At 32.7% G+C, this 25,143-nt stretch overlaps 1 protein-coding gene across 3 annotated transcripts; it reads left to right on the forward strand.

Annotated features, from left to right (window-relative positions):
• LOC106065668 (signal transducer and activator of transcription 5B-like) lies at positions 1-24,498 on the forward strand. Of its 3 annotated transcripts, none has more exons than XM_056045420.1 (22): positions 1-137; positions 3,542-3,699; positions 6,873-7,020; positions 9,467-9,553; positions 9,799-9,906; positions 10,384-10,465; positions 11,075-11,208; positions 12,050-12,204; positions 12,736-12,897; positions 14,528-14,662; positions 15,957-16,092; positions 16,971-17,012; positions 17,607-17,687; positions 18,845-18,937; positions 19,598-19,733; positions 19,864-19,907; positions 20,275-20,369; positions 21,379-21,500; positions 21,885-22,043; positions 22,567-22,621; positions 22,921-23,013; positions 23,190-24,498. In XM_056045420.1, exons 2-22 carry the CDS (start codon positions 3,575-3,577, stop codon positions 23,341-23,343), a joined length of 2,346 nt encoding a protein of 781 aa, XP_055901395.1. In that variant the 5' UTR covers positions 1-137; positions 3,542-3,574; the 3' UTR covers positions 23,344-24,498.
• The last annotated feature ends 645 nt before the right edge of the window (positions 24,499-25,143 follow it).

Below are 25,143 nucleotides of genomic sequence, written 5' to 3' on the forward strand. Positions count from 1 at the left end.
CAAAAAACATCTAAATAGGAAGTCCGGGTTAAATATAGATTAGATTCTAGAGCTAGAACAAACATGGCTTTCTTAGAAAGCTTTATTTCCTAAGTAAAATAAAAGTTCTTGAAACAATCATAGTATTTATATGTTTGGTAAGTTTTAATTTCAGTTTTGCTTCTATGGGTGACAGTTCAACATCCCCATAAGAGTTCAATGCTAAATGATAGCCTAGCTTAGCAGCTATCGAGTACAATAGATATCCTAACATTTTGCAACCACCTGTAAGTTCTGCACTGCAGTTGAGTTGTTAACGTGTTCAAAAGTTGAATCTGAAACTAACTTTCAGTTTAAATGTTCTTGAGTCTTGAACAATGAGATAATCACAAATGTTACTGCACTAATATAATTATCTAAAATACTAGAATCTTAAAAGATCTAATAGTTCTTTAAGTAGATATAATCTATTTAATTATAATTTATATTTTATAAATATAAGGAAGCTTAGTCTACTCCTAGTCCTAGTCTACTGACTATTCTAGCGACACTAGACTCTAGCTAGATCTAGATCTAGACTAGTAAGTAGTTACTAGACAGTAGTAGAGTAAGAGAGTTTCTTAGTAAAGACTATTTAGAATTTAGAGTCAGAGAGTATATCTATCTTTATACTATATTTAACTATATTGACTATAATTTATAATCTATATATATAGATCTTGAACTTAACTTTTAAAGTATTAGCCTACTTTATAATAAAGTCTTTATTAGTTTATATAGAAGCTTACATATATGTCTATATATAAAATAACCATCATAACTGAATCATAATAAAATCATGACACATTCACATTGTTTGTTATTTGTTGTTGCAGATTATGTGTGAGAATGTGGATTGAGTATGAGTTGTTATCAACAGTAGTAGATATAATTTACTATAAATTAGACACACGCACACCCATATATTATATATATATATATATATATATATATATATATATATTGTCATAGTTAAATTCAAATATTGGCTCTTAGCTTTTTAGATGGCAGATTACTTTTTATCTAGATTTTCTAGTAACATTCTAAATAGAAGGGTAAAAATATTGGGTTCAGTTTTTTGGCCATACTGGTTAACCAAGTAATGCAATTATTTTAGTAATGTAATTACTTTTTCAATGACAGGAAGATTTTTGTTTCTGTATAATCTAGGTTTATAGACACACATCTAGTTGGTATCCAGATATTAAGACTTTCCTAAGATATTGGTTTTCATTTTCTCTGTATAAAAAAGCTTGGGCTGTGAGTTGAGTAGCTTTAAAACAAAATGCTCTAAGATGAAACATACTCTTATGATATGTATGCATCTCTGCTACTAGTTCAGCTTATAATTAACTGAACCTTAGTGTCTGAGTCATGTGTGCATTGGACTCAAGTGGAGTGGGGGGTGGGGGTCAATGTAGTCATTTTTGTATTATAATACTACATTTCAAAGTTTGAGTTTTTAATTTTTTTATTTTTAGACTACTATAGGAAATAACTGATCTAGTTAGACTGCTAATACTGGTTCATTTTATTTCTTGGAAATAAACCTGGAGAGTTGATATAGTAAATATGCCTCAGTGGTGTAGTGAGTCCCCTGTGACCTTTTTTTTTCCTTTTTTTTTTAACATACTGGGAAAATCCATTTTCTTGAAATTGTTCAGCCATGCTGTTTTGTGTGACATAACTAGCTTAACTTCAATTAGGATTGAAAACATTAATTATAATATTTCATAAAAATGTTTAACAAGTATTTATTTTATTAATGTAATGAATACTTATATTGTATATCATCCAAATGTAGTTGTGAAATGTGGAAGTTAAAAAAAAATATTTTTTTTTTTGAACTGACTAAATCATAAGGATATTCAAATTTTGTTTGCTTTTGAATGGATAGTCAAACTAATTTCATGAATGGAGATGGTGAAAACAAGCCTCAGGTGAAAGCTCATACTTAGCTTGTTATAAAACATCATGTCACTTGTCAGTAGAGTAATACATTTGGTGTTTAAAAAATAATTAAACACAATTTTGTTCATATTGTTCCTTCATCTCTTTATGTCTTTAGTCTTAGGCCCAGACTGAAGATAATGATCTTGTTACTCACAATTAGTAGGGGTTTCCTCCTATGCATGATATGTCAGTCAAGTCATTCTTGTTTCAAACTTTGACATTGTTAACATATAGTTTTATCCTACATATTCATGCCACTCTTTCCATATATTAGAATAAATAGTGCTTTGATTCTGTTAAATACACAATTATTTTCTTCAAATTTACATACACTTGGTATCTCTATATTTCATGTAATTCTTTCTGTGAGATTATAAACCAAGTAGAAGAGCTTAATATTGGAGTTTGGGGCTGTATCATAAATAAAGTTAATACAATTTTCTTGGTTCCTTTGCACTGGAAAAAAAAACAAACAACAAAATGAAAAAAAAACAAAAAAACTTAAAATTATTAATGAAACATCTGTGTTTATAATCTACCAGTTTCTAACAAATTCACTTAAAAATAAATGTTTCTACTTTAATTTGGAAACAAGTAAATTAATAGTCACTATTAATGATGATGTCTAAACAACGCTAGCGGATCTAGAACTATGAAGTGGGGATGGGGGGTTTTCAAAACCCTAACCCTAGTAAACTCAACCCTGTCTTTCTCTCATATATATGAATGTATATTTTGGTTTTCTATTGTTATAATGGTGTAATGCAAAAATTGTAAGACAAATTTCCTTATGGATAATAAAGATTATTATTATATAATACATTATACAATGTAACATCAAGAAAAGAATGATATTCAAATTTAATTAAGTATTTTGTAAACTTGTGACCACACAGAAGAAAAAAAATGATATTCACCCTCTACTTAAACCCCAGACCCACCAGTGTTACAATAATTTTGTTCACTGTAGAGAGAGGGGAAGGTGGTTGAGTTCAGTCAGCTACCAATAAAAAGCATATATATTGTTTAAAAATGTGTGTAGGTGACATGAGTTAAGCAAGAAATTGTTAAGTTGAGTTTTAATTAAACACAAATTATTATTATAATAAGCAGGTGTTTACACAATGATTCATAATGAATACAATATATGTATTAAAAGAGCTAAAGTATATTTACTGTAGAGCCACAACTGATCTACTGACTTCAAATTTTTCTATTACCCTTTTTATATATATTATAAAAATTGGGCCTCTATGTTCACATAAGTTACCAGAATAAATTCTAGGCTGTTATTTCTAGTTTTTGGATATTGTCTTGCATTCCCTTTTGTCAGAAAATCATGCACATCTTTTTTTTTTATTGTGCTGAATATATAAATTACCACTATTGGAGATCAAGAGTTTTTGTAAAATATGGTTTATTTTTTTTATTTGGGTATATAACTATACCCAGTGTTCAAAACTGCCTTTTAATTACTAATAAGCATATTATTACATAAAATTATTTCTTTTTATTATTTTATTATTTATTTATTTTATTTTTATTATTTTAAATTATCTTTTTATTATAGGTTTTGCCAAAAACTTCAAGGCTACAGACAATCATGTCACAGTGGGCCAAAGTGCAGCAGAGTCCAAACATCTTCAGGCAGATGCAGCAGTATTATCCACCCCATTTTCCCATGGAGGTGAGGTACTTTCTGTGTCAGTGGATTGAGGAGCAGCAATGGTGAGTTTTTAGAACACAGCAGACACCAATAAAACATAGGATGAGTACTAATAATGATGATATATGATGAGTACTAGAAGGATCCATTTCGTAGTTTGCAAAAATATTTTTTAAAGGAAATTGCAATGAAATTCAATTAAATATACTAGTTGACCCACGGTGTTGCATACGCTGCTATTTAGTGGTGGGTGAAAACTTCCTGAAAGACAGTTGTCCAAATGACTGTGAGTGAATGAAAAGAAGGAACTAGGAGAGAGCAACATACAATTGTCCATGACTGAATACAGGTTTTTGAAGATACAGGCATATCTTTTTGAATGTTTGGCCTTGTGCTTTAATAATTGTCATGGCAAAGGCTAATCTAATTGGGAATTGTCTGCGCATAAAGGTAAAAGGCAAATTTGAATCTGATGAAGTCAAGGATATCCGGGGAATAAGGACAGTTTGTGAGGTAGCAGCTGTGATAGTTTTACACTCCAATACGTTGAGGTGAATGCAACCGCTAAATAGCAGGGATATGGAGAGAAGTTGACCCGAACTGTAAACTCAAGGAGGGTCATGGGGACATTCTCGGAAGTGAATAGTGATAGTAGCGGGAAGTATTTGAGACATCGCCACCATAAACGCCAGAAGTATTCATGTAGGCAGCGTATTGTCGAGCAGAGTGTATGACTGTGCTTCCGTGTGTAAGAATAACTGACAGGAGGTCAACATAATTATCCCAATGTTCACAAACAAAGCTTACAACCATCTTGCGAAGTTCTAGAGCAACAGTGTCGTTGATGACATTTTTCCTGAAATATGCAACTGATAGAATTAAACAGTTACCTGATGCAGGAATGTTGACTACATTGAAAGACCTGTTGACTCCATATATATATATATATATGTGAAGCCATGGCTATGGTTAGGAAATGAAGGGCAAAATCAAAACAAAGCTACAGAAAAAACATGCAACTATTTTAAATGACACCAGATATTGACGTGTGTAAAAAATACACACATAAATGTAGTCAAATATAGAATGTATAAAGAGAAAGATTACTTGTTCCCCCCCCCCTCCCTTTCTTAGCCGTGTTCTCTTTCAATTTTTAGGATGCCACTCAATCCACCCAATTCTGATGGTTTTCCGACATTAGTTGCATAAAGTAAAGGCAGTTGGTCATTGTACTGGCAACATCACACCCTTGTAAACCGTTGGCCATAGAAACAGATGACCACTATGTCATCTTCCCTAGGTTTGAAAAGGTTATTACAGACCTACCTACCAAAAAAAAGTCCAAATGTGTAACGCTGATGGTCAAAATGCGTATTTTGGCACCAGAATGCGTAACACTTACGCGATCCACTATTTTGTCATATATATATATATATATATATATATATATATATATATAAAAAAATTAATATATATATATTACAATTTATATATATATATAAATTATAATATATATATATATATATATATATATATATATGTATACACATATACATATACATATATATACACAATATTAGATGTCAGGATTACATCTACAATCTAAATCTAGATCAATAGAGATGATATCTAGACTAAGAATCTAGTGACAATCTAGTCTAGATCTCGACTAGATGGTAGTAGATTCTATGTTATCGATCTAGATCTATTCAATCTAAATCATACTATAACTAAATTGGATCTAGATTGCAGAATAATGTAGAGAATCATAACATAATAACTATCTAGATTCTAGCTAGATCTATCCTGTATAACAAGTTATCTAGATTCTAGATCTAGAATCCAGATCTAGACTAGATATCTACAATGTCACTCAATGTGTTTTGAATCGATGGCACTTCGATATTTTTTTTCTATACAAATGAATACGGGAATCAGGGATTCAACATATAATTAATTTCTACTAATGAACTTACAAAAATAAAAGTCACGTTGGTGTATCAGCTAACTGACGGTGCCAACCTAGTACCAACCCGCTACTCCCTCACTCTCGCGTTCTTCGTTTCTAGACTAGATCTAATTACTACTAAGAACCAATCAACATAGAGATCTGGATACAATGTGTCCCCCCCCCCCCCCCCCCCCAACAGGACAGCTTAGCGTGACCGCTTGTAAGCTAGTCAAGAGGTGGGGGAAAATATACGAAATGCGTAACGTGACGGGTTTAATTCATATTTTTGTACTGACGGTCATTTTTTGGGAGATTTTGCGTAATGAATACGCATTTTGCATAATGGTAGGCAGGTCTGGTTATTGGCTGTTATTGAAGGTGTACTTTCCTATAGTTGTTCTAGATTAATCTCCATGTCTCTGCTCCAAAAAGTTGTGTTAGGTGCTCCTTCAGAATTGAAGATTACATTCTAGCTGCTAGACAGCAGGGTCTGAACTTGTGACTAATTAGACAACAGTCCAGAGCTTATACCGCATGTCCAGTTGCTAGAAAACTCTTTTTTGCCTAGGAAAGTTCTCTTGAAGTTCATATTTTTTTAATATGTTGGAAGCTAATCTTACTAAATTTAGTGGATTGACAAAACACTCAGTTGCCAAACTAAGAGCTTGAATTGTGATAAAGAATGATATAACAAACAGATTTTTGATTATTGCTGAATTTCCACAATTCTTGTATCCATCAATGTGGTGGTACAGCCCTTGGATGGCTCTGGCCTGCTACAGCACATCCTTCCATTCAGATTTCTCTTGAGCTTTTTGGTCACTATACTCGAACTCTTAAGATTTTGTAAATCTGCTTCTACATTGTCAGTCCATTGTATTCATGGTTCCACTTTTCTTTAATGTACTTTATATTTGTAGAGTATGATTTGAAGCAATTGGTTTTTGAACTATCCAAATAAAACCCTTATTAAATGTTAACTCAAATATTCTTCAAATTGTTATTTATTGAGTGGAACATAGACTTTTTAAAAAATTTTTTTAGTTAGGGGTACCTTTATCTGAAAAGCATACTGAATTTGAGCAGATCACCTTATCTAGATAATGTCCAGTTATATTTAGTTATGTAAAGGCTAAGCTATACATGCAGCCCTTAAGGTTAAAATTAGTTTTGTTTTAATCATTCCCTTTTTTTTCATCAGTTAAAAAATATTTTGAGATTGTGTTTTATGTTTACTTCCATGGATCAGATAGATGAAAGTGTGTTTTTATTGTTTACTTTCAGGGATCAGATAGATGAAAGCAATCACCAGTATGCTGAACTAATTCTAAATGACATGTTGACTTTGTTGCGCCAGAAAGCTGAGGAGCTGACAAGTCAAGAGTTTTTTATTATTAGAATGAAGTTGGAGGAGTCCGTTCAAAAACTGGATGTAAGACAAGAAGACTAGACTGTTGCTCTTTTAAACAAGCTTGGATTTTTTCCCCTTAAAAATGTATCTAGTATTCAAGGACACTGTTGACCAGTACTGTAGACAAGCTTCTTAACTTTTTCCCATTTCATGCGTTTATTTCCAAAGTCTTAGAATTCCAAATTAAGACATTGTATAGCTAGTCTTTTGTACCACCACAGTGTCACCATAGCCTGTTGCATTTACAAAACTAAACCTTATATGTTGTTTGGTTGTTGTTTTTTTTTGTTTTTTATTTTATACAGTTAGGGATGAGGAAAATTTTAAAAATTAGCATAATATTACAAAAGTTAGTGACTTGAAAGAAAGTTGTTAAAAAAAAAACTGTGGTTGATGGGTTTACTGACAGTTTAGGCTCCAACTACCAACACAATGTTCAGATTTTAACACTATTTATTAAATTGATTGATTTTAGCACTAGAGAGAGTTTAAAGAATACAGGAAATTTCTTTTACACAAATTCATGTCCCTTTCTAACATTATGCTAGTCTTGGATAGCTTTAATTATGTTATCCTTGGCTAGCTTTAACTGTGCTAGTCTTGGGTAGCTTTAATTATGTTATCCTTGGCTAGCTTTAACTGTGCTAGTCTAGGATAGCTTTAATTATGTTATCCTTGGCTAGCTTTAACTGTGCTAGTCTTGGATAGCTTTAATTATGCTAGTCTTGGATAGCTTTAAATGTGCTAGTCTTGGATAGCTTTAATTATGCTAGTCTTGGATAGCTTTAACTGTGCTAGTCTTGGATAACTTTAATTATGCTAGTCTTGGATAGCTTTAAATGTGCTAGTCTTGGATAACTTTAATTATGCTAGTCTTGGATATCTTTAACTGTGCTAGTCTTGGATAACTTTAATTATGCTAGTCTTGGATAGCTTTAAATGTGCTAGTCTTGGATAGCTTTAATTATGCTAGTCTTGGATAGCTTTAAATGTGCTAGTCTTGGATAACTTTAATTATGCTAGTCTTGGATAGCTTTAAATGTGCTAGTCTTGGATAACTTTAATTATGCTAGTCTTGGATAGCTTTAACTGTGCTAGTCTTGGATAACTTTAATTATGCTAGTCTTGGATATCTTTAACTGTGCTAGTCTTGGATAACTTTAATTATGCTAGTCTTGGATAGCTTTAAATGTGCTAGTCTTGGATAGCTTTAATTATGCTATCCTTGGATATCTTTAACTGTGCTAGTCTTGGATAGCTTTAATTATGCTATCCTTGGATATCTTTAATTATGCTATCCTTGGATATCTTTAAGTATGCTAGTCTTGGATATCTTTAATTATGCTATCCTTGGATATCTTTAATTATGCTATCCTTGGATATCTTTAATTATGCTATCCTTGGATATCTTTAATTATGCTATCCTTGGATATCTTTAATTATGCTATCCTTGGATATCTTTAATTATGCTAGTCTTGGATATCTTTAATTATGCTATCCTTGGATATCTTTAATTATGCTATCCTTGGATATCTTTAATTATGCTATCCTTGGATATCTTTAATTATGCTATCCTTGGATAGCTTTAACTGTGCTATCCTTGGATATCTTTAATTATGCTATCCTTGGATAGCTTTAACTGTGCTAGTCTTGGGTAGCTTTAATTATGTTATCCTTGGATAGCTTTAACTGTGCTAGTCTTGGATAGCTTTAACTGTGCTAGTCTTGGATAGCTTTAATTATGCTAGTCCTTGGATATCTTTGATTATGCTAGTCTTGGATAGCTTTAATTATGCTAGTCCTTGGATATCTTTAAATATGCTAGTCTTGGATATCTTTGATTATGCTATCCTTGGATATCTTTAATTATGCTAATCTTGGATATCTTTAATTATGCTATCGTTGGATATCTTTAATTATGCTATCCTTGGATATCTTTGATTATGCTAGTCTTGGATAGCTTTAATTATGCTAGTCCTTGGATATCTTTAAATATGCTAGTCTTGGATATCTTTGATTATGCTATCCTTGGATATCTTTAATTATGCTAATCTTGGATATCTTTAATTATGCTATCGTTGGATATCTTTAATTATGCTATCCTTGGATATCTTTAAGTATGCTAGTCTTGGATATCTTTGATTATGCTAGTCTTGGATAACTTTAGAGACGTGACTGAACTAGAAATGGTAAGTAAAGGTAGTAAAAGGAAGTAAGCAGTTTATTCACTTTTCACTTAGAACAACATAACAAGGAAGCATCCTCTTGACCATATCTCTGCTGCTTGCTTCAAAAATCCTGTTTCTCACAAATCATTTATTTTTACTAAGATCCTTCTTACAGAAATATTTATAAATTGAAGTTTGCATGCCAGGCTTTGTGTTGGATTTTTTTTTTAATTTCTTGGAAATAAACTGTCTTAAGTCTAAAATATATAGAATTAATGAATTTTTTTGTTTGTTTATAGAGCATTGTTAAAACCAATCCAATGGAAATGGTTCAGGTCATCAAGAACTGTCTGGCAATGGAGCAGAAGATCATTGAACAGGCTGAGGTAAAGAAAAGATATTTGGGGGTCAAAATCTATACTTTTTAATTTAAAAAAATAAATTTAATTTATTATTATTTTTTTTTTTAACTTTATCAGAGATGACTTATCACAACATACTTTTCCTGAAATGTCATACATTATTTTTTTGATGGTAGTAACTTTTTGAATGTGATTACAACAAATCATTGATTTTATGAGATAGAGGCTATCTGAACACTGAGGCAATCATAATTATTTTTATTACACAGCAAACTACTCAGCAGCAACAGTTAAACCAAGATTTGCCTGCGTCAGATCAGCAAGGTACTAATGAAAAAATAATGAATGCCATACATGAATTGTTGCAAAAAACAAAGGTAGCTTATCCAGAATTTTTCTTTTTATGTAATAGTTTATACATTTTTATAATTTATTTTTTTTAGTTAAGAATCTTGATAAAATATCTATTAAAAGAATATTTATTAAGGGTGTATTTCATATAAATAATTACTTTCAGAAATATAGAAAATTTTTATCATTAATGCATTTCATCTAATTAAGTAGTGACAGAAATGTTTATTAGAAAAAAATAATTTATTAACATTTTTTTTTATTTTTTTAAAAATGTTTTTGTATAGCGCATCTTTCATGCTAAAGCATGCTCAGTGCCCCACAGTCCAATCTCTTTTGTTGACCCTTGTGGGGACAGGGGGTAAATGGGAGGTTTCTGTGTTTCTTTAGGCACTCAGCAAACACAACTCTGCTTTATTCAGCATTAGAACTGGAGCCAAGTATAGGACTAAAAACTTATCACTCCTCATTCATTGGTGTTTTTTTTTGTTTTTTTTTTCCAGGTCACTGAAAATGACTCCAAAAATTTACAACATAAGCAAGAATCCTTCATAATTCGTTTCAGTGATTGCCAAAGATTTACAGGTAACTTCCATTAATTCAACAAAACATTTTTTTTTCCCATTTTTCTACAATGCTAAGATTGATTTTTGTTTTTGTTGCATATGTGCAAGATTGCTGTCATACCAGTTTAAATTAAATTATACTAAATTAATGGGCCTTTCTTAAAATACTACTTATTATGGTCAGCTATTTTGGATATTGAACCTTCTATATTAAAATTTTTTTTTTTTTAAAGCTGCTGTTATTGGCTTTCATATTATTAAAATTTAGCAACTGGGGCAAGAACTTCTTGCGGGCACGACATAGCCTAAATTGTGCCGATGTGCCAAAAACTCAAACTCAAGAACTTCTTATTTTTATTGTTGCATACAAAAATCTCAATTTAATTGTCCTTTTTTTCTTAAACAAGTAGACAAACCATCTAGTCTAGTTTAATTAGATTTCCAGGTTTGCAAATCATTGAAAAATTGAAACTTACTTTGAAAAAATGTCCATTTGTTCAGCCATAAAACATTGATTTGTAAAAAGCTAGTAAAAGTTTGTTCTGGTTTAAATAAATATACATTATAGAAGCAGATAATAGGTTGACCAAAAAATGTTGACATATCAACCTAAATATTTTCTGCCCAGGTCAGCTTCAACAGTTGAGTCAGATGCCAAATTCACAGGAGAAAATTAACAAAGAGGCTCAACTGAGACAACAGAAGGAACAGATAGATTTCCAGTTAGCACAAATGGCTCAGGAGATTTTGCATCTCAGAGTGGTTAGTTGTAAGAAAGTTGTCTTCAGCCTATTCAGCTGTTACTGTCACGTTTTTGTCCAGTGACATTCTTTCGAGGTGACAAGTATTTAGTAGAGTTTTGGTTGATCAACTCATGACAATCCAAAATATCTTCTAGCATAATCAATATTCCCCAGCTTCAATTATTGCTGAAATAACATTAGTAGAAAGATAATTGTCACAGAAAACACAAGAAAATACAGAATGTTTTTGGTCTAGACTAGAGATCAGCTTTGACACAGTCCTATTTGACAATGTAAAACTTCTCTGACTACAGTGTGTAACAAAGCCACAGAATATCAGTTCCCTTGGAGTTATTATTACTTATCTTTCATAAGGTGGCCTGTGGTATGTGTGTTGGAAATAGCCCAGTCTAAAAAAGGTTGGGCACCAAAGCTATAATGTAACATTACCTCCATATTTCTAGTGCCGTAGTCATTTTATATCCACCTTGTAGACATTTCTACTGTCTATCCATACAAGTTTCTGATAACTATAGAGTTAGAATTGCAGTCTTATTGCTCCTTCCCTGTGTGTTAAAACTAGTCTCAAAACATTTAAATCATGGAATCATTTGTTAACATAAGTGAGCTTACTCAAGAACCTGTGCAGTTTGAGGACAGTGTTATATTTGATCAGGTTTTCATTTGAAGATCATTCTTTGTTTTGTTTTTCAATGTTACTAAACCTAGATTTAGTACTGTGTATCTTATAAGCTATATTGACCTGACTTACTACTTCAAAGATAGGTTTGACCTCTTTTGTATTATTTAAAATATTGTGAGTATTATTGACCTATTTTCATTTCACTTCAATTATTTAGGCATTATCTAAAAAATATGAGGTCACTATAGTCCATCTACAAGAACTTCAGAAAGAAATATTAGATAATGAACTTATTTCATGGAAGAGGCGTCAACAATTGGCAGGAAATGGTCTTGTCATGGACAGTACTAGCATTGACACATTACAGAATTGGTGAGTAGCTTTGGTTCATTCTAGGGTAGCAGTGGCTGATTGGTTAAGCTTTTTGCTTCTGAACCTGGGGTCTTGGGTTCCAATCTTGTTGAAGACTGGGATTATGAATTTCTGGATTTTTAGGGCGCCCGAGTCCACCCAACTCTAATGGGTACCTGACATAAGTTTGGGGAAAGTAGATGCGGTTGGTCATTGTGCTGGCCACATGACACCCTGCTTGTTAACCGTTGGCCATAGAAACAGATGACCTTAATATCATCTGCCTTATAGATTTCAAGGACTGAAAGGGGAACTTTATTTTACTTTTTTGGTTCATTCTGTAACAGGTAATAGTTTATTTATGTTGAATGATCCATATGATGTAATTAAATATCTCTTTGAAGTTACAGCTATTGTAAAAATAAACCTGGTTGTATTATGTTAATAGTTACATAATATATTTTTTTATATTGGTCTTTCCTATTTTACCAAACCAAATTTCTACTCAACTTACTGTAATAACCGCTTTTTAAAAATTATTTACTTATGCAGGTGTGAAAATCTTGCTGATTTAATATGGCAGAATCGCCAACAAATAAAAAAATCCACACAACTTCAACAGCAGCTACCTATCAAATTTCCAGATGGAGAAGAGGATATTTTACCAAGGCTGAATGATACAATCACTGGTCTTCTTTCATCTTTAGTTACCAGGTACATCCTTGGTATACCCTCATGAGAAAGGCAAAAAGTGAAGACCAAAAAGAACCTGGCTTCTTATTACATAATGGGGTTTTGTATCTCTGACCAATCCATCCATCCCAGTGGCGCTACAGCACATGGAGGGCTCTGGCCTGCTTCAGCATATTATTCCATTCAGATCTCTCATCAGCTTTTCGCCTCCATGCCCAAACTCTCTAAGTTGTTGTAGATCTGCCTCTACATTGTCAATCCATCGTATTTGTGGTCTGCCTTTAGGTTACCTGCCTTTTGTTTTTTTTTCCCAGCATACAATTTTTGCTCCTCTGATTTCTTGAATTCTTTCAAGGTGACCTGCCCAATGAAATTTGTTTTTTATTTCTGTCACTATCGGTGGGGTCTTCATACAATAGTTATATCTCTTGGTTAGTGCGTGTCCTCCACCCAGTTTCCTCTTGTTTAGCACCTTAGATTTAGCCAAATATTTTCGTTTCCCAAGTATTTAGCAGATTTTCTGTATTGACAGTGTCGGGGTCTCACTTGCATATATGGCTACTGGTCTTATGGTCTTGTATATCATTTTCTTTGTTTTCCTTCATATTGAGGTACTATAGAATGTTTTGTTGCCTCCTGCTATTTGTTACTTTATTTCTGTCTGTATTCTCTGTTTGATTTTAAGGTAAGTCATATAAAGTAGTTTATGCTATTCGGACACCTATAGGCCCCCCAAATTGGAAAGTTTGACTTTGATAGCGCATTATTTTACAATGGTTCGACATAGAAAAGAAAATGAAGTAACAAAATCTTCTTTAGTTAAAGGAGAATAAGGATGACTACTTATATTTGTACCTCTAACCTATATTTGTTATTATATTTAAGGTCAAATAGGCCATGTGTTTTCATTTAATTCGAACACATTTGACCCACATTATTTGATTCCGGACACCATAATTTATTTTGGACAGTCTCTATATTTAGGCATCAATAAACTCAGATTTTAATTCTATATTAACATTAACTAAATTTTAAGATCCCCAGGCATAGCCACTCACATGAAATCATTAAGATGTTCTCAAACTATGCATAAATACGAACACCAAAAATAAAAATATGAACACACTTATTCTACCAAAATTAGGTCGCTGGGATAGTGATAATGAAATTGGGTCAGAATCATTGGAAAATGGACAAGCACATTATACAGCGCGCTAGTTTTATAATAAATATTAAAATAATTATTTAATGACCACAAAAACAACGAATGTCCAAATTCATGTAATGTCCGAATTAAATAAACTACTATAGTTACTGTCTTACAAAGAGAAAAATGGCTAAATATTCCTAAATCATATGATAAGATGAAGATCTAGATCTAGCACTAAATCTAGACATTCTAGATCTAGTAGATCTACTAAAACAATCATCAATTAGTGAATTATTGAAATGGTTGAGGCCTTAAAATGTAAACATCACTACCATTTGACATGATAGAAACACAAAACCTTGGATGCAGGCAATTCCTTTAGTTAATAAGAGATTCTATCATACGGCAATGAGAAAATAGAATTTTATTTTCTTAAAAAAATTAATAAGTTCTTGACTTTGTACACTTTCCAATGTAAAACCTAAATATTAAACTTCACAGTACATTCATCGTTGAGCATCAACCACCACAAGTATTGAAAAAAGATGCAAGGTTTGGAGCTGTTGTTCGATTACTTGTCGGGGGAAAGCTTAATGTCCACATGAACCCGCCCCAAGTCAAAGCCACAATTATAAGGTACTAGTTGATTCACCTTTATGTGCATTGACCAATTATTAAAAAGTAGAATGTTATATTTTACACCCACTTTAAAGTAATAAATGGATTCTTTCTTTTTTTTTTTTTTTAATAACAAAAAATAATTTCAGCTGATTATATTTTTTGTATTATTTCAGCAAATCCTTTGAATTTAATAATTATATTTATAGTACCCTAGAGATATGAAGATTGCTAGTGTATAAGGACAAATTGCTCAAGTTAATATATATATGGCTCCTTTTGTCTCAAAAGGCAATGGATGCGCCCAGATGAGTCACTGATTTTGGTTTACTCTTGAGACGGGGCAGAACCTGGTGTGGCTAATCAAGCCAATTTTAGAGCGGCAGACTTTGCCACAATTCATGCATGTGTATGCATCTAATTCAGGGCTAGAGGACAGGGCAGCTTTCTTTTTCTCCCTCTTGATTAAGGCTGCTTCGTTTCTTTTGCTCTCAGCTAGGATCGTCCCAGCACGCACAGTCTGTCTCCATACACTCTGGTCTTTGGCTATTTCTTTCCACATACTTTCGTTGATGTCTGTGGCTCTCATGTCTCGCTTGCAGATATCTCTATATGTTAGTCTTGGGTCTGCCTCCCTCCACAAATTCAGCATATAAGATCTTTCAGAATTCTACCATCTGGCATGCGGGTGACATGTCCGAGCCAGCATAGTCTTCTTTGTGTCAGGAGAGCATACATGCTGTTCATATTTGCCAATCTTAAAACTTCTTGATTGGAGACATGGTCCTTCCAAGAGATGCGCATTATGCGTCTCAGGCAGCGCAAGTGGAAACTATTCAATCTGTGCTCTTGGTACATGTATGTATGTTAATATGGTCTGTTAATTAAACGTAGATGTTGGCGTTAATGTACCCTGTATGCAAGAGCATCACCCAAATGATTTCATTAACTCCATTAACATAAGATTTCATGTTTAACAGTAAAAGAGATGTAACTTATGATCAGGTCACCATTTTGTATCTAGTTTGATCAATTCTTAATATGGGTTCCAATCGTAAACTAAAAGAAACTGAATCACTGAAAATTTATTACAGTGATCTGGAGATTTAGTACTACCCAGCCCCTAGAAGCTCCTGCCTACATCAATGAAGCTGTGGAAGCTCAGCTCTATGGAACTCAGTGAATTTTCATTGAGATGTTTGAAATTTATAATCCCCCCCCCTCCTCCCATGGAGACCTAAGTTGGGCATCACTGATTTACATTTCTTTTTATTGCTTCATTTTTATTTTGTTTGTACTTTGCATTTGTTAGTGAAAATCAAGCCAAAGATTTGTTGAGGAATGATGTGAAGGCTAAAAATGATACCAGTGGTGACATCTTAAACAATACTGGCATCATGGAGTTCCAACCTGGCAATGGCCAACTAAGTATCAGTTTTAGAAATATGGTAAGCACACTTCAACATTTTTATTGTAAGAACTTGGTGTTTTTTTTTCCTTTAATGATAATAAATAGTAAAAGGACTCCTTCAGTCCCGAAGCAATTATGGATCATCTCATGGAAATGAGATGAATGCCTGGGCATTAGCTGTGGTCGGAATGATGTTGCCCACACATCAGTTCCCCCCTCTCCACGCAGCTGATGTATCCAAAGGAACGGCAGTGCCGATACAGTTTGTGTTCAGCGGCGTCGCAGGTTCTGCCAGAGTGTAACACTGCCTTAGGGTCGCCAGCTCCTGATTTTTCCTCAGGGTTGACTCCCGAAGCCTTTCCCATGATTGGGTATAGCTGCAAGGCAAAGTTTTCCTTCTCCTAGGTGGGTAGCCAGCCATGGCTAACGAGCCCCTCCTGCCCGAAGCGTACTGGTTAAGGCGCCAGTTACTTGCCTTTGCCCTTTCTCGTGTTAGTAAGAACAGTTCAGCCGGACTCAATATCTGAGCCACACGTGAACGCCAGGAGTTGGACTGGTTGTCAGAGGCTATTTGAGATGCATGCCATTAGGAAGCATTTTATAGGTAGTGGAGTGCTTACATCCATTACCACTTCCGGCAATGACAACCTTGCGAAACCTTTACATATATTTATATATATATATATAAACACTAATATATAGGTTGTACTGAAATTCTTTTTAAAAAGGGGCTACTTTGATGTATACTTTAGTCCAACCTAGATTGGACACCAATGGTTGGTCTTGCAGTAAATACAATTATATTTTGTGAACAAGTAGTGCTCAATTTAATTAACTGGTCAAGTAGTATTTGAATATTTAACTCTTCCATATTTTATTCCAATCCAATAATTGTACATTTTATTCCTATTGCAGCAATTAAAGAAAATTAAAAGAGCAGATAAAAAAGGATCTGAGGTAATGTCCTTGAAAAATTGTTACACAAATATTATTATAAAACCATAACATGCATCATGATTTCATTGTTCTAGTAACATGAGAACCCATTTTTAGAAAATCCACTAGGAAATGTATTTTGATAATTTAAAAAAAAAGTCAGTTGGCAACTGTCTGTCTACTCCAGGCATAAACACATAATAATAATTTTACACTTTTAGGCTAGTGATCATTTAGATAAAAATCCTAAGGAAGATTTAATTGATTAGTTGTTATTTCCTCGAAATTGATTGGTGCCTGGTCATGTGGTATGTACTTTAGGCTGTTGTTGCAATGTTCCCAAGTTCAAACCCTTCCCACTGCTATCCTCAGTCATCCTGCAGGTCTGAGCTAATAATTTTCAATTCTGAATGACTGTCTAAAACTAATACCAAATGTGCCCTGTAAAACTAATGGGATCTTACCATATATTTATTTAGGTCATAGTTTCTATAATGAATGTTTAGGCTTTGTTCCCTGCCCAAAGTGCATTTCTTCAAAGAAAGGTATTGGTTTGTTCTGCTCACATTTTGTACCCAGTTTTGCTGCATACAATTTTGTTTTTATTTCTCATAGGCTGTGACTGAAGAAAAATTCTGTATTTTGTTCCAGTCAGAGTTTAGTGTTGGCGGTAATGAATTAGTCTTTCAAGTCTGGGTATGTAGTCTATTTCTGAATGGGATATTTCTCATGAATCTTTGTTTTGTACACACTGTTAATTAAATTTTTGTCTCTTAAAGTAACATAACATTTGGAGTAAGTAACTCACTGATGAAACTTAAGTGTTGAAAACAATTCATTTAGTGTTTAATAGCTTTAGACTCATTCCTTCAGTTGCAGAGTGACTATGGATCATCTCTTGGAAATAAGAGGGCATTAACTGTGGTCAGAACGATGTTGCCCACACATCACTCCATACAGCTGAAAAAAACAAAGGAATGGCAAGTGCCGATACAGTTTAAAGTTACTGGCGTCACAGGCTCTGTCAGGGTGTAGCACTGAGTGCTGCAAACTGCCTAAGGGTCACTGTCTTCTGATTTTCCATCAGGGAGACTCCTGAAACCTTTCCCATGACTGGGTATAGCTATAAGGCAGCAGAGGTTCGAATTCAGAGTTTTCTTCTCCTAGTTGGGTAGCCAGCCTTGGCTAATGACCCCCTCCTACCCAAAGCTTACTGGTTTAGGCACCAGTAACTCACCTTTGCCCCTTCTCCAGTTAGTAAAAACAGTTCCGCTGGACTCAATATCTGAGCCACATGTGAAGGCCAGAAATAAATACTCCAATAATATACAATATTTACATCAAACACAAATTTGTATAAATCGTACAAGTAGTAAAATAGGTTGAATGACAAAAGCTATCAATGCAAAACAAAGTGAATAAAGAATAACTACTGCTCAGATGACCTATGACCCTCATATCTTGCCTCAATTTCCTTTTATTATCTGTCAAAACGACTTTTCTAGACGATAATTTTAAACTTAACTCTTCCTTTTAACTTTCTCTTTTTTCATGGCCTACTTATTTGTTTACAAAAATCTTTCTTCAAGGACTTCCCAACTCTTTGATTGACCCACCACATACAGAGCTTGGCCCCTATCTCCTGACTGCATGCTCCTGGCATAACAATATTACCTGTTATGGATTGTATTTATATGTATATAAATTAATTCTATTTGGTATCTTGTCCATTCTCTGAGGCTTTATGTTGAAACTTAAGTCTCATACAGCACAGTAATTAATTTCAATGTCATAGCTGGTAGCATTTTGTTTTTGTTGAATCTAGTATCATCCATTTTGTTTGTTTACTCCAGACATTATCTCTTCCTGTTGTTGTAACAGTCCATGGGAATCAGGAATGTAATGCCACAGCCACAGTACTCTGGGATAATGCTTTTGCTGAGCCTGTAAGACTTCTGTTTAATAACTCATTATTTCCTAGCATAATTAAAACTGTAGTAAATGTACCAAAAACATCTTAATTTAAATTGTAAAAAAAAACATTTTCTAAATTTTTATTTTAAGCTAATTTTACTATAAATATTATTTTAAAAAATCAAAACATATGCATTTATTTAAGTTCCTTTCAATATTGAAAGTATTCCCATCATTTACTTTGAGAACCATTTATTAGTAACTTCTGAATAGAAGCAGATAAAAAGACATTTCACTTTAATAGCAATGTCTTCAATTCTGAAGATTAGGATGAGTGGAGTTGTTTCACATGGCTATGCAAATCCATGTGCGACCTAGACCCCCTCATCCACATTTTTTTTTCACACTCACACTTGCAGTTATATATCAGAGCCTAGAGGGACATGATAGTAGTGGCGATATTTATCAGATTTTTTTTTCTCGCTGGTAAACTTAGTGTTGTTTTTTTGTTGCATGTTGCTACTCTTGGTGGCCCTCTAGTTTGTGGTGTGAAAAGTTTGTAATGCAAAGCATTTATTTTGAGAACTCAATCTATAATTATTTTTTCAAGTCAACGCTGAATTATGTCTTTCCATAAATAATATTGAAATTGAATAATGCTTAATAGACATCTGTTTGTGTTTGTTGACAAGGGTCGCATCCCATTCAATGTCCCAGATCAAGTGGATTGGAGTCATTTGGCTGATCAGTTGAACATGAAGTTCATGTCACACACGGGAAAAGGTCTGAGTGCCACTAATCTCTCGTACATAGCATCTAAACTTTTTGGTGAGTACTGACAGGATGGGGAAGTTGTCTTTTAAGTTGAAAATAACTGAATACAAGAAATATGTTTTTATAGAATAAAAAAAGAGAGATACATAGATAAGGGAACTCTTGTTTCCATCTTGAATTGCAGGAAATAAAGATTCTTCTATGGTGTCTTGGACTCAGTTCAATAAGGTGAATATTTCTTTTATCTAATAGGCTAAATATGGAATACTTAGATTATGATACGTAAATAATGGTTTATGCCAAGCGTTTATATCATACCACATAATTAAACATAATTATTATATGTAATTTATAAGATAAGATAATGACAAACGTTTGATTGAACTTGAGTTTCATATTATATCCACTGGGTAAGACATGTTCAATGTGTCATATCCTTAATGAAAAAAAATAGCTTTAAATAATTTTATTATTTTAAAATTGGATTAAATATAGTCAAATCATTAATCCCAATGGCATTTGGCAAAATAGAGCACAATGTTATTTTATATTTTCTAACTTTATCACAAGTGTATTTATCTTCCCATTTGTTTAGGATACACTAAGTGGCAGGTCATTTACATTCTGGGAATGGTTTTATGCAATACAGAAATTAACTAAAGAACATCTTAAAGATTTGTGGAATGATGAGTATGTATGGTTTGAATATTTTCATTTAACCTTAGAATGCACTCAATCATGCCCCATTAGGACAAACACATCTATAACAAAAACATAGCTAGTTATTTCTAGTGGACACAAATCAGGTTTTACAATTATTTAGTCCATTGGGTGGCAAACATTCTCCAAAATTCATTGTCTGATGTAATCACAGTTTACCTCAACTGTAAAATCTGTTGCCTCCTTTTGCCATTTATTTGATACACTAAATGTCTTAATGATAGATGCTTGGCAGGATATGTTTAAGTGCCAGATGTTGTAATGTCTTGATTAATGCTACGATGAGATTGTGTTGATCGCACAATGTGGTTCTCAAGTTCTAAGTTTGTATAGCTCTCTCTTTTTTTTTATGATTTCTGATTATTCAAACGATATCATAATGCCGGAGATACAAATGTAGAGTACAAACTCAAAACTAAAATCCTTTAAAAATAAATAAAAAACTATTTATTTTAGAACTTGGAATCACTATAATACTATACACACTTCATAAATATACAACACAATTTAACTACATTTAATATTTTCGTTGATCTCTTCTCCCCGAAACTGAATATCCTCATCTATATGTACCCTTTATCAATGTTGATCTTGCCACCTTTTTCTGGAACCATCCAATTTCCTCTCACACCTGGAATATCCCAACCACTCCTATTTTATTTTTAAAGCTGACAGAAATTCCGTCAACAACATACATTATGACCTAGAGATGCAAATATTCAATATAAAAATAAACTATTGCAATAACTGATTAAGTTACACGACAATGCTATTAGTAAGCAAATAGAATGCAAATGAACTGAAAATATTTATGAAAATAAAATGTTAATTTCTATTTGGCAATTAGTCAAAAAAATTCTTAAACATGGCATGTGACACATAAAATCTATCAAGGCCTCCTTGTTGAAGCCTTGTATGTTTTTTTTAGTATTTCTATGAGATGGGCCACTTAAATCTACATGTTAATGACATCTTACAGAGCTATTATTGGTTTTGTGAGCAAAAATCAGGCACAGGATTGGCTCAGCAATCGACCAATGGGAACATTCCTTTTAAGATTTAGTGATTCAGAAATAGGAGGCATTACAATAGCCTGGACAGGTCAGTTTTTCTCTTTCTGTTACTAGTTTAATTTGGTTGAATGCTGCTTTTGGGTTTGTGATCTATTTTAAATAGTAAACACAGTGCAATTAGTGTTATTTTTCATCTATGGAATTGATACCAGAGACCCTGTAAGATTCCTTAAGATGTCCAAGTAACATAAGTAGATCAAAAAAGCATTATCTGCCTAGGGAAATTTCTTAACACAATAATTCAACAATACTCTTTATTAGAGATGGAAAAGTTAAATGATGTACTAATGCATTAATTGTGAAATACAATGTACTTACATGCAACAAAAGCAAACATTTGAATGAAAACATATGTAGACTTTTGTCTTTTTGATAACACTTAATTTTTTTTTTCTTAACTCTTTGAAACCAGGTGAAAGACAGGAAGTTTGGAATTTAGCTCCCTTTACTTCAAAGGACTTTCACATTCGTGGCCTTGCAGATAGAATTAAGGACTTGAATAGTTTAGTTTATCTTTATCCAAATAAACCAAAAGATTCTGTATTCTCAAAGTATTATACGTCAACTGTGGGTGAGTTTAGTTATGTTATGTTATGCACAAAATCTTTGGATTTTTTCCAGCTTTCAAATCTTACTCTGTTTATCCATCTCTGTTAGTTTTCTGGCTAGCTTTTACATGGCTGCAAACTAAGCTACTATATACAAATGAAAGTTATCCCACAATAACATTGGTATGAAGCTTACGGTAAAATTAACAAAATAATAAACAAAATCATGTAGCCTACCTCAAGTTACAATAACATTTTCTTACAAATATGGCCAGATGGTCACCATTGGGTCATTGTGCAAATTAGTATAATAGACCTTGTTATCTTTCAAGCTTATAGTTATTTTGTTTTCATCACATCTTAACCTACCTAGGCCTATCTGCGCATGTAACCATCAGAAATTTTCATTCAATACCTTTGTAGCTATAAACTATTAACAAACTTTTTATTATATGTACATCTAATTTTTATTCAACAATCTAAGTTTATAATGTTAACACTTAAGAAAACTCTTTTTGAAATAAAAATAATTTTGTTTGATTTCAGAACCTGTTATAAATGACGGTTATATCAGAGCTAATCTTAAAACTACATTACCAGAGTAAGTATACATTTTATTTGTGACAATTAAAAACCATTCCTTTTGTCATTACTAAAAAGGATGATGCTAGAGAACTAGAACCAGGATCAAATGAATTCCCAAACAGATATATACAAGTGATTTCTTCTTGTTACTTGCCTAGACTTTCTCTGGAGTAATTCATTTGTTTGATACCTTAACTCTTACACATTAAATGATTAGATTAATATAATTTGTATTTGACAGTATACATTCAGTGATCTAGAGAAAAGAAAATTGTAAATATTGTTAAAGCTTCAAATGATTTTTTTTTCTCCCAGCCATCTTACCACTAGCGGTGAAATGGAGAGACAGCCTTTCTCTCCAGAGACAGTGTACGACATGAATCCCAACTCTGTACAAAACATGGATGAGTAAGTTATTCCGCTCTATAACATAGGAAGAAGTAATTTCCAAAAACAAAAAAAAAACTAACCTATTTCACTGAGACGCATGGGGACATCATTATAACTCACGCTGATATCATTTCATTCAAAACATGCTTAGACACACAACTATAGAGTTTCTCCTCCCCTCTCCCCTCTCTCAGACTCCCGATGACTCCAGACATGTCTCGCGGGCTGGCTGAAATGGACCTGAATCACTTGACAGAATTTCTGCCTGATGACATTGGGATTCCAGAGATTGATGTGCAGCAGTTGTTAGTCAACAGTTATATTGATTCTAGAGTAGTTATGGATTAACTTACACAAATGGTGGGACTCATTTTGCCTTTTGTACATACTAGGTTTGTATGATAGTTTTATGTGTGCTTGTATTTTAACAGATGAACGTAGGTTTGATATGTTAGCAATAGCTGTTATATACCATATTAATGCTGATGTACATTGTATTAGCCTTTAATGTGTATATCAAATTAATATGAAATCAAAAACAGAAAGTTGAGGGTTTTTTTTAGGGCATCATTGCTAACTTTGGATCAGTCTAGCTCAATGAATATTACTGTGTGTATATATATATATAAATGTTTAGCATTGAATTTATTGTTTGTGTTGCTGTTCCACTCAACTAAACTGTTGGTCTCTGGAACTAGTTTCAACATTCCAATGAAATAAGTAGATTTTTTTCCCTGCTTAACTGTGCCGTGCTAGCTTCAAACTTTAAAACCTCTCTGGTTAGCATAAAACATTAATTGTATGGTAAGGAATGAGAGAGAAAAAAAAACAGCATACACCCATTTTACAAAATGTTCTCGTTGAGGCTAGGTCTAAGTGATAGTTGAAATGTCTACAAAAAAACAAAGAAGACTGAGCAAAATGTTTCAGTGATCCAATTTACATTCTAAATTTTAATAGAAATTCAATACAACTTTTTAAAAAATTAGACACAAGTATAATAATATTTTTTTTTAAACATAAAATTGACAGTAAAAGAAAGCCTCTAGTATTTAGTGCTGCTGAAACCAAATTATTATTTGACAATATTATTCAATTTTTAAATAAAGTAGATAAAAGTATGATAGAGACAAAGAGTTTTTGTCTGGTTTTTTTTTTTTTTTTTCTGGCTTAACATAGATGCTTGGAAACTTATCCTGAAATGAAAAATTAGTTCATAGCAACCATTTTATAGTGTAGCTGTGGAAGGCTGTATTGGACATCAATACCAGAAACAAATATCTTTAGCCCACATAACTTTTCTAAACTTATTTGTTTTTTACTTCAATGTAAATAGAATAGTCTTTGTTCATATAGTAGACTAGAGTTTAGACCTGTTTTATTTTCCATCATTTTTTTTTTCCATATGTATGTATTCACAGAAAGACTTATATATTCTATAATCCTCATGATGTGTGTTTGTGTGCAGGCCAGTCAAATGTATGAGAATTAAAAAAAAACAAATGACTTAACCCTATGTTTCTTTACTATGAGAAATGGATTATTTATGGTGTTGGAGTATCTTAATTTATGTAAATGACATTGCTAAAAAAAATAGTATAGTATAGTTTAAATTTAAGTTTTTTTATTGTTTTTTTTTTACAATTCCTATCAGCTTCCAAATTTTTCATGGGTTCAAAAAAAAAAACAACCCAGATGTGTGGTCAGGGATTTCAAAACAGCTTTAATAATTTTGCTTATAAATATGACAATTTATCTAAATCTTTGAGGGATTGGCCTCACAGGAAAACTCTGGTTTTAGCGTTATAATTTTCAAAATATAAACATCAAAAAATGTAATTTGGCTCGGTCGGTGGGTATTCTTTTAAGAGTTAAAAAAATTCAGGAACATTTTGTGAACTGTCTTATGTAGAATTCATTAGCTGGGCTGATAGAATTAATTTGTAACAATATTCATATGTTTATAATACTAATACAGTTTATTAATACGCATTATTGATTCTATATCTTAAACTAAAAGCAGTCTAGACTACTGTCTTTTTGTTATCATATTTGGATCACCAAACTGAATTTTATGGACGGGGTATAAAATCTATCCTTCATTCATTAGTTATCGTATCAAGATCAAAGTTAATAAACCCATTTAAT

This window comes from Biomphalaria glabrata, chromosome 11, assembly GCF_947242115.1.
Source record: "Biomphalaria glabrata chromosome 11, xgBioGlab47.1, whole genome shotgun sequence".
Classification (NCBI taxonomy): domain Eukaryota; kingdom Metazoa; phylum Mollusca; class Gastropoda; family Planorbidae; genus Biomphalaria; species Biomphalaria glabrata.